At 34.8% G+C, this 14,081-nt stretch overlaps 1 protein-coding gene across 1 annotated transcript; it reads right to left on the bottom strand.

The window, feature by feature from the left end:
- Nucleotides 1–515: 515 nt before the first annotated feature.
- On the bottom strand, nt 516–13,836 carry LOC11444467 (damage-control phosphatase At2g17340). Its single transcript, XM_003619594.4, has 12 exons — nt 13,531–13,836; nt 11,352–11,417; nt 11,195–11,261; nt 11,019–11,087; nt 9,442–9,582; nt 3,931–4,059; nt 3,730–3,816; nt 2,914–2,988; nt 2,762–2,839; nt 2,565–2,642; nt 1,033–1,095; nt 516–917 (listed from the first exon to the last, which is right to left on the bottom strand). The coding sequence occupies exons 1-12, from the start codon at nt 13,821–13,823 to the stop codon at nt 837–839; spliced, it is 1,227 nt and encodes a 408-aa protein (XP_003619642.3). The 5' UTR covers nt 13,824–13,836; the 3' UTR covers nt 516–836.
- Nucleotides 13,837–14,081: the final 245 nt, after the last annotated feature.

Raw genomic sequence — 14,081 nt, 5'->3', positions numbered from 1 at the left:
ATTTTTTTATTTTTATTTTTTGGTCAAGTAGCTCAATGGCTAGAATTAACCTTTTTTAAGGTAAATAAGTATGGTGTCCGGGGTTCGAACCACGTCCCCTGCATATATCAAAGGTAAATAAATGGGGTGTCCGGAATTCGAACCCCAACCCCTGCATATAACAATGCATGTCCCTGCCAACTGAGTTATGCTTAAAGGGACTAAAATTAGTATATTTAAGTGATCCTAGAGTGGATATTATAAACAATTGTATACTCTAATTTGTTTTTTCAAATTTTTTTTCTTTTGAACTTGGAGAGAACTTCAACAAAACTTTGGTTATCTCCATTATTCCAAAAGTTAAGATGTAAAAATCATGAACAATTGACCATCTGGAACAGTACATCCAGACTGGTTCGGCTTTGTAAATATGTTAGGGGATTAAAATAGCTTTCAAATGCATTAGATGTTTTCATTTAAGGGAGATGATGCCATGCCCCCAAGTAAGAGGGGTGACACATGTCTAGACCATAATAGACACCAATAATAGTTTTATAAAAAAAATAGAAGTAATTGAATATAGACATCAATCATGTCGGTATCTGACACTAACACATCTCAGACACTCGACATAGCTTTGATCTAACGTATTGGTGCTAAATAGAAGAAGTCATATACATATAACCAATAACATTGTTATTACAAGTAAAATGCCCGGGTTGTATCGCCTTTTTTTAATAATAAAAAGACATTCTAGAGAGAATCTAGCTTCAGGCATATATTGCAGTATCAAATTGAGAGATTAACTAGTGAAAACAGCACATATGCAGCATATTAGTCCAAAAAATTGAACCTTATCAACTTGAAACTTCATTGTATTTGAGTACGCAGTCATATAGACGACCCCCAAGAAATTGTGCAACCTCAGGATGTTTGACCTAGAAAAAAAAGAATACCACGAATGAAATGAGAACAAAAAACTTAGGATTGTTAATTAGAGCTGAAGTTTTCATTGTAATCAGAAAGAAGTAAAATAATGCTTAAATGCATTACCATTCCAATCTTAAGGGAATCACATTTAAATTGAGCATAGAGGTTTGTTTCAATTCCGCGGCCCTGTACAAACAAATAGATCATTACTATTTGTATATGATGAAAAAGTTGTGAACTTATGACATAATGAAGATTTCAATGAGTAAGTTTCAATGTATGTATGTAAATAGATGGTGTGCAAAATCTAGATGAAATAGGATCAGAAATATAAATAATCTGTGTAAAGCAGCTTCGCCCCATAATTGATGTTACAGTTTTCACAAAGGACTCTAGTTTCTAGTAGGTTGAAATATGTTTTTGATCCCAGCAAATATACTATTTTTCACTTTTAACCTCTGTGATTTATTACTTTTAATCCTTGCAAACGTACATCATTTTACTTTTGTTCCTTGTTTTATTTTAGTCCCAGTAAAATTTGTCTTCGTTGGAATTAGTCCTTGTAATAGGTAAAATTTTGATTTCAGTCCCTCCAGTATGGGCTTACATATGAACTAAAATGAATATTACACATCACAGGGATTATTTCCAACATGAATAAATTTTACAAAAACTAAAACGAAAACAAGAAAGTCCCAAAAAAAAGTACAGATCCTAAAGAAAGAAAAAAAGTGATTTATTTGCATGGATTAAAAACATATGTGGTTGCATTGAATTTTGACCTTAAAATATTGATATAACCATGTAGCACTAACATCTCGCATTGAATTTGATGTCCAGTGTCTAACACCAGCACATGTGTTTGCATTCAATTACTTTTAGTTTACAAATTATTATCAAGGCCTACATGTCAGAGCTGCATTCGGTGTCCTGTGTCTGCGTCAGTTCTTGATAGGATATAGTCCTATACACCCACTAAAACTATTGTTAGGGAGTCTGGGTAGCACTGGGAGCAACAACGGCTAAGAAGAACAAAACCATCCAGAGACCACAACACTACATCTTCACCTAAAAGTTTAAGGCATCGAGTATTAGGTCACCTCTATTATATATCCTTCATTTAATTTAATCTAATCTGTGACAATGCGAAACTAACCACTCGACTGAACTCCAACAATCACCCCAAATGTGAGTCTCCCACATTTGAAAGAACATCATTTAATCTAATCTGTGTCAATGTGAAACTAACCACTCGCCTGAACTCCAACAATCACCCCAAGCGTGAGTCTCCCACATTTGAAAGAACCGCCAAGATCCACTAATGGTCCCCCATCAAGTCGAATTGTGGCTCTGATACTACATGTCGGTAAGTTCAAAAAGCACCAGGTGCAACAACAGGCTAAGGACCAAGACCATCAAGAACCTGAAACAACTTATCTCTACCCAAAATCAAGAGGCATTGAATATATGAATAATCTCTCCTACATATCGTTCATTTAACCCAATCCTAGCTAATGCGAGACTAACCAATCACTTGAATTCCAACAACTATATTTCATTTCTTATCCTACAACCTAATTCACTGCAAGTAACAAACCCAACATTAATGCAATGAAAATTTCCGATAATAGTATGATACCCAAGGAAGAACTCACCATCCCTTCTAAGACGACAAGGTCTGCATCACTGGCAAGGTAAGCAAGCTCCTGTGACACTCTTGCAAGATCAATAACCTGCAATCCATTGAATAAAGAATGAAAGATGTATAAAATCATACAAATTATTGATTTGGTGACATAGATTCAAATACCACAGTTTCCGTAATTAAAAGAAAAATTGTTCATTTTCTTACAGGTAAATCATTGCCAGAGTTGGCAATTAGAAGATTTGATGTACTGACACCCACAAGGTTTCCTTCTTCATCCTTTAACTGGAAACCAACCTGATAAAGTTAGCAAAGAATATGGTAATACCGAAAGTTTACGAAAAACCCTTTTTTGCTACCTTTGATATAATTTCAACTAGCTCAGAATACGTCACATCATTGATCGAGGGTAAGTCATTTGCAGCCAATACAACCTGCATTCAAACAGAATCAAATTAAAATATACCTAACGAAGATGGAAACCGTAAATAAATACTTACAATGAGACGGTAAAAATAATCTTATTTGATATCCATCAGAGGATTGGATCAGAATTAAAATGACAAAAAAATTGCTTTCATGTCTAAGGTAGTAATACAGAGGAAAAAAATGTCTGGTAATGTATTTATTTGGTTTAGTGGAATTAGCTATGTGACAACACTTGATTTGGTATAAAAAAATTAGACATTTAGCTTTTATTTGGTGGGAAGCGTGAGTATGAGGTTTCCCTAATAGATATAATTAGGGATAAAGGAGATTTGCTTCATTGACTTTTGGCATGTTTGGATTGTCTTATTTGAGCTTACCTACTGGCATAAGTATATGCGAGACTTTTTGGGAGAGCTTATGAAAACATCTTATTACATAGGTAGTTTTCATTTTTCAACTTATTTTCATAAGTTCTACACAATAACTTGGGAAAACAGCTTATAGCTTATATAAAAACAGCTTGATGTATTTAACTTTTGTTGTAGAAATAGCCTATACAAAAACACTTAAAAGATAAGTGATTATAAGCGCTTATTTAAGTTGTTCATCTAAACAGGACCTTTCTCTTCTTACTTTGTTGTCTTGTGTTTCGTTCTCGTGTTTTAACCCTCCCATCTTTTGTAATTTATTTTCTTCGTCGTAATGAATTTTTCAGTTGTAAAATAAAGAAATAAATATTGACAAACCTGACTCCCACGCCGAAGAAGCTCTCTGGCAAACGGTAAAATACCCAAAATAATATCAGCACCTGAGTTATCAACAAATATGATAACCTGCAATGATGACGGGGACAGATTACAACAATGCCAATGTAGAAAATAGGACATAAGAACAAAAATTCAACAATTCATATTAATGTTGGGTCGATTTATGCACAAAAAACATGCCTTCTTCCATGAATTCTTGATCCATTTCACTTTGAAAGCTTCAAGATCATCAATGACCCAAGGACGGGTGACAAGATTTTGACAACTAGCCAAAAAGGACATTCCATCTTTAGAGAAAACCTCTGCAAGCTTCAAGGAATTGCGAAGATAATATGTTAATACATAAACTACAAAAAATATGATTTTCTAAACTCATTCATATGATTGTGTTGGACCCTGTGTGTTTTCGAGAAGAATCCACATGATACTTTTAGTCAATGCATATCTTCCTATTTATTGACTCTTCAATTTGATTTCTTACAATTCTCATTGAGAATTATTATCAGTTACTGAAAACTCTATATAACCAGTCTCTTGACTGATGAATAAAACATTAAAGCATGTGTTACTCCAGCGTGTGACTCACACACGCGCCTTCCCCACCACATTTTTTTTTATTTTTTATTTTCAAATATTGTAGATTGGCTAATCCTCTTTCCGTTTCAGTGGTCAAAATAACGATCTCAGGTACTTCATTTTTGGGTAATGTTTTGAAGGTTTTCTTTTTTTTTTCTTCTGGTGATTCAGCATCTGCCATCTCTGGGTTGTGTCCTCAATGGCAAAGATTATTGATGGTAAGATACTTGGAAATTTCAACAAAGGTAAGAAGTCGGGAAAACCTTGGTGCGATGTGATCAATACAAAAGCGCATGGCACACGCGAGAAACATGTTGGAAACTCAACGACGAGCCTTTGAAATGGACGAAGAAAAGTGATAACAGGGGTCATGCATTCCAGGACAGTAAATCTGATCAAGAGGAGCAATCTTTTCCAACTACGCTTTCATTTACAGCGGGACAACTAGTAAACTGTTCAAACTCCTCGAATCTCAAACTTCGTGTTGCACTATAGCACAAAATGGTAATTCGGCCCTTCTTAGTGCCGGTCTCAACCGTACTTGGATAATAGATTCAGGTGCAACTGGTGTGAATCTACTCTACTTTCTTCATATAGTTCATGTGCAGGTAATCAAAAAATAAAAGGCGCAGATGGCTTTTTTCAGTTGTCTCCAATGATGACTCTTAATTATGTCCTATAAGTTCAAAGCATATAGTCTAGTGCTTGTTGGTAATTAGCCTAAGATAAAAATTGTTAAACTAACTTTTCATGCTCTAACCCACTTGGGTTGGCCTGGTGGTGTGGTGGTGTTGGCTTGGGACTTTGGAGTGTGCTCCTCCTCAAGGTCTCAGATTTGATTCTCTCTAATGCCAATTTGGGTGGGCTAGTTGGCTTCTTCAAAAAAAAAAAAAAAAAAACTTTTCATGTTCTAACGTATCTTTCAGGATTTGAACTCGGGGAAGATGATTGGATGTGCTAAGGAGGATGAAAGACTCTACTACTTCGACATTTGTTTTGAATCACAACTATTGGAAAAATCAAGTCCACGTAGATTAAAGATAAGGTATGACTTGAGTTTATAAAGAGACGCACCCTTCACCTTACAAAACCATTTTTGTAAGGTTGAATACTTAAGGCTTAGGTGCATTTTTGACACCTTAACTTTTAAAAAGTTGCGGTTTTGGCCCCCTAACAAAAAAAAAAAGCAATTTCGGCCCTTTTCGTTCCAAAATTGCTGAGAAGACGCCATGTGTCCCAAAAAAGGGGCCATAATCGCAACTTTTTGTAAAGATAAGGGGTCAAAAGAGCATAATTTCCTAAACATGGGAGGTCACTTTTGCCATTTTTTTAAAAGGGGGCCAAAATCGCTAATTTTGCAAACTTAGGGGATGAATAGTGCGTTTAAGCCAATACTTAAATTAGGCCCGATACAAATTCTAAAATCATATATGAGCCTATCCAAGATCCATTGGGCCACCTGCTATTAGGTTTCCTCTACCGGGTCACTCCCCATATGACCAACTATGAGCATGAGGTAATAGTCTCACATTTGAAGAGATGTAGTTTTTTTTTTTTTAAGCAGCCAAACTAGCCCACTGAAATTGACACCGGAGATAATCGAACTAAGACATTGAGAGGAGCACACTCCAAGGTCCTAAGCCAACACCACCAGGCTAACCCAAATGGGATTGAAGAGATATAGCCTTAACAAGTGTTTATAAGTAGGGGCAGTCTGCACCCTACAAATTGGTTTCGTAAGGTTGAGCCCAAATTCTAATATGGTATCAAAGCCTATTGACTCGGACCACCCACCATTTATATTCACGCACCAAGCTCAATAGTGTTGGACATGAGTGGTGTATTGAAAAAACAAAGTTTGACTAGATTAAAGATAAGGCCTTACTAGAGCTTATACACAGAGGCACCCCTCACCTTACAAGTCAGTTTTGTAAGGATGAGTTAGAGCCAATATAAACATCTAATATGGTACCCACTATTTGTATCCGCACCTAGCATATTGAGCTTGATGTGGCTGTGGATGTAAATGGTGGGTGGCTCGAATCAATAGGTTCTGATACCATATTAAGTTTTTATATTGGGTCTAACTCATCCTCACGAAACCGTCTTGTAAGGTGAGAGGTGCTTTTCTTTATAAACTCTATAAGACCTTATTTTTAATCTATGTGGTTGCTTCCAATACACCATTTTAAAAATTGCATTGGGCCTAACTCAATCTAGACAACCCCACTTAGTGAGATAAGGCTTGGTTGTTGTTTTAAAGACAAATAAAACTACACAGTTCTTATTTCGAATTATTTATATGCCATTACAATTAAGGCTAGTAATAATCATCATATTGAAAAGAGTTGTCATTTTGGGAACAATCCTTGTAAGTGGTTCCATTGGCATAGAAACATAGCCTTATTTCTTGTAAGGTAGTGAGTTCCCCGTAATTGTAGTAGTACACAAAAATGTCAGCTCCTTGATGTCATTACGACTTTTAATGGCTCCAACAATTGTATTTATGTCATCATGGGTTGTTTTATGTGGCACGACTTTAAAGTTTTTTAAAACATCAATAAGATCAAGCTTCAGCTTGATTTGTAGAGCCAACTGAAAATGGGTTGGTTGTGTAAATGTGTTGAGGGAGCATGTCCCATTCTTTATCTACTCTTTCTCCCACAAACCTTTATCGTCTCCATATATTACGTTGGGCCATTCCTGGTGAAGTTGAAGTGTCAATTGACTAAACGAATTTGGATAGAAATTTTCACTTCATTTTTTCCTTCCAGCGCAAAACTCAGGGTATGGGTGAGACACGCTAGTAGGCCACAACCCGTGTATCAAAAGATTGTCTAAGACAAGTTCGGGTCTTGTGCATCCACCATTGAGGCACACGGTGGGTGGGCACTGTAGGGCCATAAAATAAATACTCGTAGTAGAATATGGAGGTACTTGCTTGTGAAATGTGCTTAAGGGCCTGGTCTGATGGCTGTCCCATTCTTGAATGCCGAAGGATAGTGTTGTTCCTTTGTGTAGAAGCAAATGCCTTCATTCACTTCTCCTTTGAGCACATAACCTCCTTTCATGCAAATTACTCAAACCAATCATCCTCTTTGAAGCTTAGTCCAACCATGCTACTGTGAGTTGACCAAATGTTCATCACATGCAAAGACATTGTCATGGTTGTTGTCTCTGTACTCTCATTCTTCGGTTCTTAAACAAGAGTGGTTAGACCAAGCAAGAGGATGATTGATTCAAGTAATTTGTATGAAGGGGTTTTTGTGCTCAAAGGAGAAGTGAATGGAGCTGCATTTGGTGCTATACAAAAGGACAACACTATACTTTGGCATTCAAGAATGAGACATTCATCAGATCAAACTCTTAGGCTCATATCACAAGCAAATCCCTCCATATGCTATTACGAGTATTTTCTTTATGGCCCAACAATGGCCACCCACTGTGTGCATCAGTGGAGGATGCACATGATCCAAACATGTCTCAAACAAATTTTCTATACACGGGTTGTGGCCCACTAACGTTTCTCAGCCATAACCTGAATTTTTCTCGGCAAGGAAAAATTAAGTGGAAATTTCAACCTAAAATTCGTTTAGTCAACTGGCGCCTCCTTCGCCAAGAATGGCCCGACGCAGTATATGGAAATGATAAAGGCTTTTGGGAGAAAGAGTAGATTAAGCATGGGACATGCTCCCTCAACACATTTACACAACCAGCCTATTTTCAGCTTGCTCTAAAAATCAAGCTGAAGATTGATGTCTTATAGATGTTTTGAAAAGCAACCCCTCATTACACAAATACAATTGTTGGACCTATTCAAAGTCATAATGACAACAAGAAACCGACACTTTGGAGTACTACTACTACAGAGAATTCACTACCTTACAATAAGGCTATGTTTCTATGCCAACGGAACCACTTACAAGGATTGTCCCCAACATATTAGACGTATAAATTGTAATAATGATAATAATAATAATAATAATAATAATAATAATAATAATAATAATAATAATAATAATAATAAACAACTCCTATTTCCAATTTGATGACACTTATTACTAGCCTTAATTGTAATGTCATATAAAATAATTTGAAATAAGAAGTGTGTACATCTACTTGTCTTAAAAAAACAAAATAAAGAAAAAAGTAATGGAAAAACAAAGTCTCACGTAGATTAAAGATAAGGTGACTAGAGTTTATAAAGAGAGGCATCTCTCACCTCACAAGTCAGTTTTATAAGGTGGAGTTATGTCAACCCAAATTCTAAGATGGTATCAAAGTATACCCAAGATTCAATAGGTATCTGCTATAAGGCCACTCGAGTCATGCTCTAGATCCGGTCATGGACATGGCAGGGTGTTAAGAGTCTCACATTCGAAGAGATAGGGTTTGAACAAGTGTTTATAGGTGGGGGCAGTCCTCATCTTACAAGTCGGTTTGCAGGGTTGAGTAGGTCCAAGTCCAACCCATATTTCCAAACCAATAAGTTCCAGCTTTGAATCCTTTAGTTTCTAATGTTATGGCTGTTACGATTATGGATCCAAAGAGTCTTGGAGGAACTTAAGATGAAAATTGAGCTTCCATTGAAGTTATATTTTGACAGTAAAGTTGTCATTAGCATAGCCCACAATCCAGCTCAGCGTGAAAGAACCAAGCGTATTGAGATTGGCCATCTTTTAATAAAGAAGTTAAATGCCGAAATCATATGTCTATCTTTGGTGACCTCTAGTCAACAAACTGCACTTTAACCAAAAGCTTGGCGAGACCCGTCGTTGAGCATTTGATAAGCAAGTTGGGCATGATAGATATCTATGCACCAACTTAGGGGGGTGTTGGAACCCGTGTATTTTCTAGAAGAATCCACATGATTATTTTGGTGAATGCATATCTTCCTATTTATTGTCTCATTATTTTTATTTCTTAAAAATTCTCATCAAGAATTATTCTCTATTGTGGTCTCTCTAACTAGGCCGACTATTGACTGATGAATAAAACATAACAACATTCACCCAATTTCTTTCTACAGATTGTAATTGTAACAAATAGCAAAACATTAATCTTAATTTTATTTATCAAGAAGTTACTAAAAGAACGCATAGAAAATTGTTCTACCTGCGCAGAACCAAGATCAAATATGTTTCCTGCAAAAATTCCCTTAACTAGATTCTCAACTCGCTTGACTTCATCTTCAATGGCATCATTAACACGAACAACATTCTCAAACAGGGAAATGGCTTTTGCATTTTCTTCATCCTATAGCATTCAATCACAAAAGCAATTAGTATCTCAACAAAAATTAAACTACATGGTCCGCTGATAATGTGATTTATACAACACAGCTCTCTCTTAGTGAAATTGATAACAAGATATGTTGAATTTCACACTACTTTTGTCGGTAAATGTAGACGCTCTCAGTCAACTAATCCTGAAAACAATTGCATTATATTTTCCTCTATATCCATGGAAGATGTTATGCACTTTGTTACAGGAATAAAGTATTAGCAAACAAGTATTAGTGAATTAGCTTATTTTAAGAATCAGTTTTACTTTAAGTCATTTTACTCTTTTAGCCTTGATAGTTGTATTTAAATATGGCTTGGTGCCTCATTTGACAATCAATCAAACATTTTAACAATTATCTTCTTCTCTCTAAAACCCTATAACTTTCATTCAACACTATTCACACATGACTTCTCTTTTGTACCGAATTCTATTCTAAATCATTAGAATTCCTACATTGAGACGGTAAAAATGGATTCTAGGGACGAACCGATAAAATCCAAGTCTCAGTCTAGGAATTCTAATTTTAACACACTTCAACCACAACAATCAGATAGGCACACATTATTCTTCAACATCAGTGTTGTCAATCGCAAATCGCAGAAAATAGCAATTTCTTCAAATTCAACTAGGCTACAATGCTACAGCCCCGTTATAACTTACAACCGATATATGACAATACTTTGTACTAAATAGAGTATTCGCAAAACAATAGTTTTTCTATCAGTGTTGTCAATAGAGGATCGCAAAAAATAACAGTTTGTTCAAATTCCACTGCACAACAGTCGGTGGCAGAGTCAGGAATCAAAATTTATGGGGACCATTAGCAAAACCCAGATATTTATATAGCGCAATTTGCATGCTACAGGATGAAACAACAGTTTTACATAGTAGTGTGCTAATTTTTTTAGGCCTTTTTTAATGGTCACCACAAAAAGGAATCAAAATTCCTATTCTACCACTCCTCAAATTTTATCTCTCATTAGCCTAGCTGGTAACCAACGTGTATCAACACCTTCTGCCACACATCACACTCGCACATTATGCCTTCCGTATCAACTATTTCATTCAAACATTGCTTAGTAATTAACCAATGATCATGGGTCCATATAATAATTGACTATGTAACTCTTAAATTATAAAACTTTGGACCATGGCACTTGTCTGTCCCCCCTCTCCCTCAACCCCTGGCAACAGCGCTATAGCGCCACTATATCACAATATTTTGTGCTAAGTAGTGTATCACGGAATATTAATAATAGTGATTTGTTCAAGTTCATCTATGCTATAGCGCTGATATAGCCGTTATTTGACAACACTAGCCGCTATTTAACAACAATGTTCAGCATTTTATTATCTATGGCTGTATAGCAATAACAATTAGGATCCTGAATTGCAGATAAACTTACCTTGACTTTTTTAAAGATATCTTGGAATCCCAATTCTCTAAGTATTATCTCACGAAGTCTGCATAGAACCTAGTGAATCGCCAAGCAAAAAAGTTAAAAAAGAAAAAAACAAAGAATGTAATTAGACACATCATCAGACTATTAGGGTATAATGCCAGAAATAGTATAGAACATACAATGCAATCAGGTGGACCACCATGACTTTCGGGATCTTTCTTGAAATCTTCAAGTATATCAGAATACCTTTTCCAGGGAATGCACAAACCAAAGATGTAATTAGAAAATTCTATACTACAAACTAAAATGTAGAAGTAATAAGATAAGAAGAATCACCTTTGAGCAAATTTTTCAGCTTTTTCTGCAGCATTGGGAACAGAAGTATCACTCTCTGCACGCTTCCTGAAAAATAAAAGGTATAAAATAATGTAGACAATAAAACAACAACCGCCAAAGCCTTTTTCCAAAAAGTTGGGTTGGCTATATACACGAATCACACAAATACAAGAATTCATGTAATAATATTAAAATCACATATTTCACTAAAATCTGTTAGTATTGCCATGAATTAGTTGTTTCTACTAACCTAGACTAGAAAAGAACCAGTATTGTCAATCGCAGAACACGGAAAATAGCAGTTTGTTCAAATTCTGCAACGCTACAGTGCAGCCATAGCCACTATTTGACAACACTTTGTGCTATATAATCTATCACAAAACAATAGTGATACGTTTAGATTTCGGCATGCAACAGCCACTACTTGACAATAGTGGAAAGAAAAAATCATAATGCTTGTAAGTTGTTTGAAAATGATCTCCTAGATCTAGGTTAAAAGGAAATGTAATTGGTAACGGCGAGTTTATTTTATTTTATTTTTTTGAACAAATCTAACGGCGATTTTGTTAAGTCGGGCTATAAAAAAACTACAAAAGTACAGAGTCATGGATAAGTTATTGAAACAATTGAAACATATATTTGTGATATACATTTTGCATGGAAGAAAATGCCCTTAGTCAATATTGATATACTTAAGAGTTAAGCCTTACAGTAACAATTTACCACATAAATCAGCTTTTGTATACCAAGAATTATCAACTCACCCCAAACTTCTTTATGACAAACTCACCTCAATCCAGTACTAAAGAAATGGAAGGAAAGTTTTCAAAAGGGTGATATAAGTAAAATCACGATGATAATATAATAGGAAGCCTTATTGTACAACTATGGCAGTTACAAATATGTCAAGGTGCTATTTTGAAAGATAAGCAGCTAACAAATGTTAATGGTGATGTCACCTGAATATGTGATTCATCCATCGCTAGCATTATTCGAGTGCAGGCTCTGTTTTATATTTAAATGGTATTACGCTAGTGAGGGATGAATAACATATTTCACGAAGAATAAAAGGCCCAAGGGACTGAGTAAAAAAGACTGACATAATGTAAACTACGCATGAAAATAAATTAATCAAATTACATAAAAAAATATAAAAACTAGCTTATCATATCAAAAAGATATGTCGTATTAATTTCGACAACAATTTAGATAGTTAACTGAGTTCAAATACATTGTTAACTGAATTCAGTGGATGGTTAATGGATATATCAACATGTTGCAACTCATTAATAACCCCCTAAACATGATTAACCACGACTTTGAACATCATTAACCATGATTTTGAAGTGTATATATTTGCGCATAAATCATGATTAATATAGATATCATGTATATTTCAACACCTAAAGTTATCAAACACAATTTAACTAATTAACAAAGATCATGTATATTTGAGCACCTAAAAATCGTAGTGAGTAACCTTCAAAATCATGGTTACATTCACAATGAATGGTTAATGAGTTTGCAGCAATTCTTATATGCATTAATCATTTACTGAACCTAACTAAGCACACATATTTGAATAGTGTTAATCATCCTAATTGTTTTCAAATATTCTGGTAAATTTTTTATTTAAGTAACAAAAATCCACAAGGAGAATACAACAACCCACCAAGCAGCAAAATAACACAACTACTGAAAGGAAAAAATAAACAGAAAGGGTATCTACTATGATCATTCAAAAACAGCGAATCATATACCAAAAACAAATGTCAATTTTTTACCCTTACATTTATTGTTAAATTCATTTTTACATATACATCTAAACGAAAATCACTTTACATTCAACTGACTTTATCCTACGAAGCACATACAGAGACACTGACACTGACACGCACATATAATTATAATTCAATGTAATCACAAGTGTCTGTGTCATGTAGTGTCATGTAACACGACATAATGGGACACACCTTCAATTAGAAGTGTAGCTTTTATCTAAAATCAATTTTACACAATCAATTCAATAAAAATCAATTATTATCACTATAGAACCAAACAAGCCATTAAAAATCAAAATAAACAAAAGGGTATCATAAAATCAATCAAAAACAACGAATCAGATAAAAAAAAATTAAAATTTTACAAAAATCAAAAAAAAAAAATCATAGATACATACTTGAAAGAGGGTATGGAGTTAAGGAAGAGATTAATCCAAGAGATTTCTGTGGGAGTGGCTTTTCGAGGATTATCAGAAGGGAATCTGTAAGGAATTGTACAAGCTCGATAGTGAGAATCGATTGGTGTTAATAGCAATGGAAATTCAACGAGTTCTGATGCGCTTTCCATCTGAGGAAATGGAAAATGGGAAATTGAGTTTTTGTGAATTTTGGGTTTTTTGAAGGATGAAGTGAAAGATTTGTCACTTTGATGAACTTTTTTTAGAAGCACTTTGATGAAGTTCTTACGCATACATATAATAGGAAAAATGTTTTCTTAAAGTCAAAATTATTCTTTCAATTTTATTTTATTTTATTGAAAATAATTACAATAAACACAAATTTAAATACTTTTTTATTTTATTTTGAAGGTGACAAATTTAAATACTAACTAGCTTAGAAACCCGTGCCAAGCACGGGCTAGAATTTCGTGATATTTAAAATATTAAGTAAATATTTGATATCATTCTCATTTGTCTGGTTGTTCTTTGTGCAATGGGTTAATCCATGC

This window comes from Medicago truncatula, chromosome 6 (genome assembly GCF_003473485.1).
Source record: "Medicago truncatula cultivar Jemalong A17 chromosome 6, MtrunA17r5.0-ANR, whole genome shotgun sequence".
Lineage (NCBI taxonomy): Eukaryota > Viridiplantae > Streptophyta > Magnoliopsida > Fabales > Fabaceae > Medicago > Medicago truncatula.
This window is presented reverse-complemented; position numbering and strand designations above follow the sequence as displayed.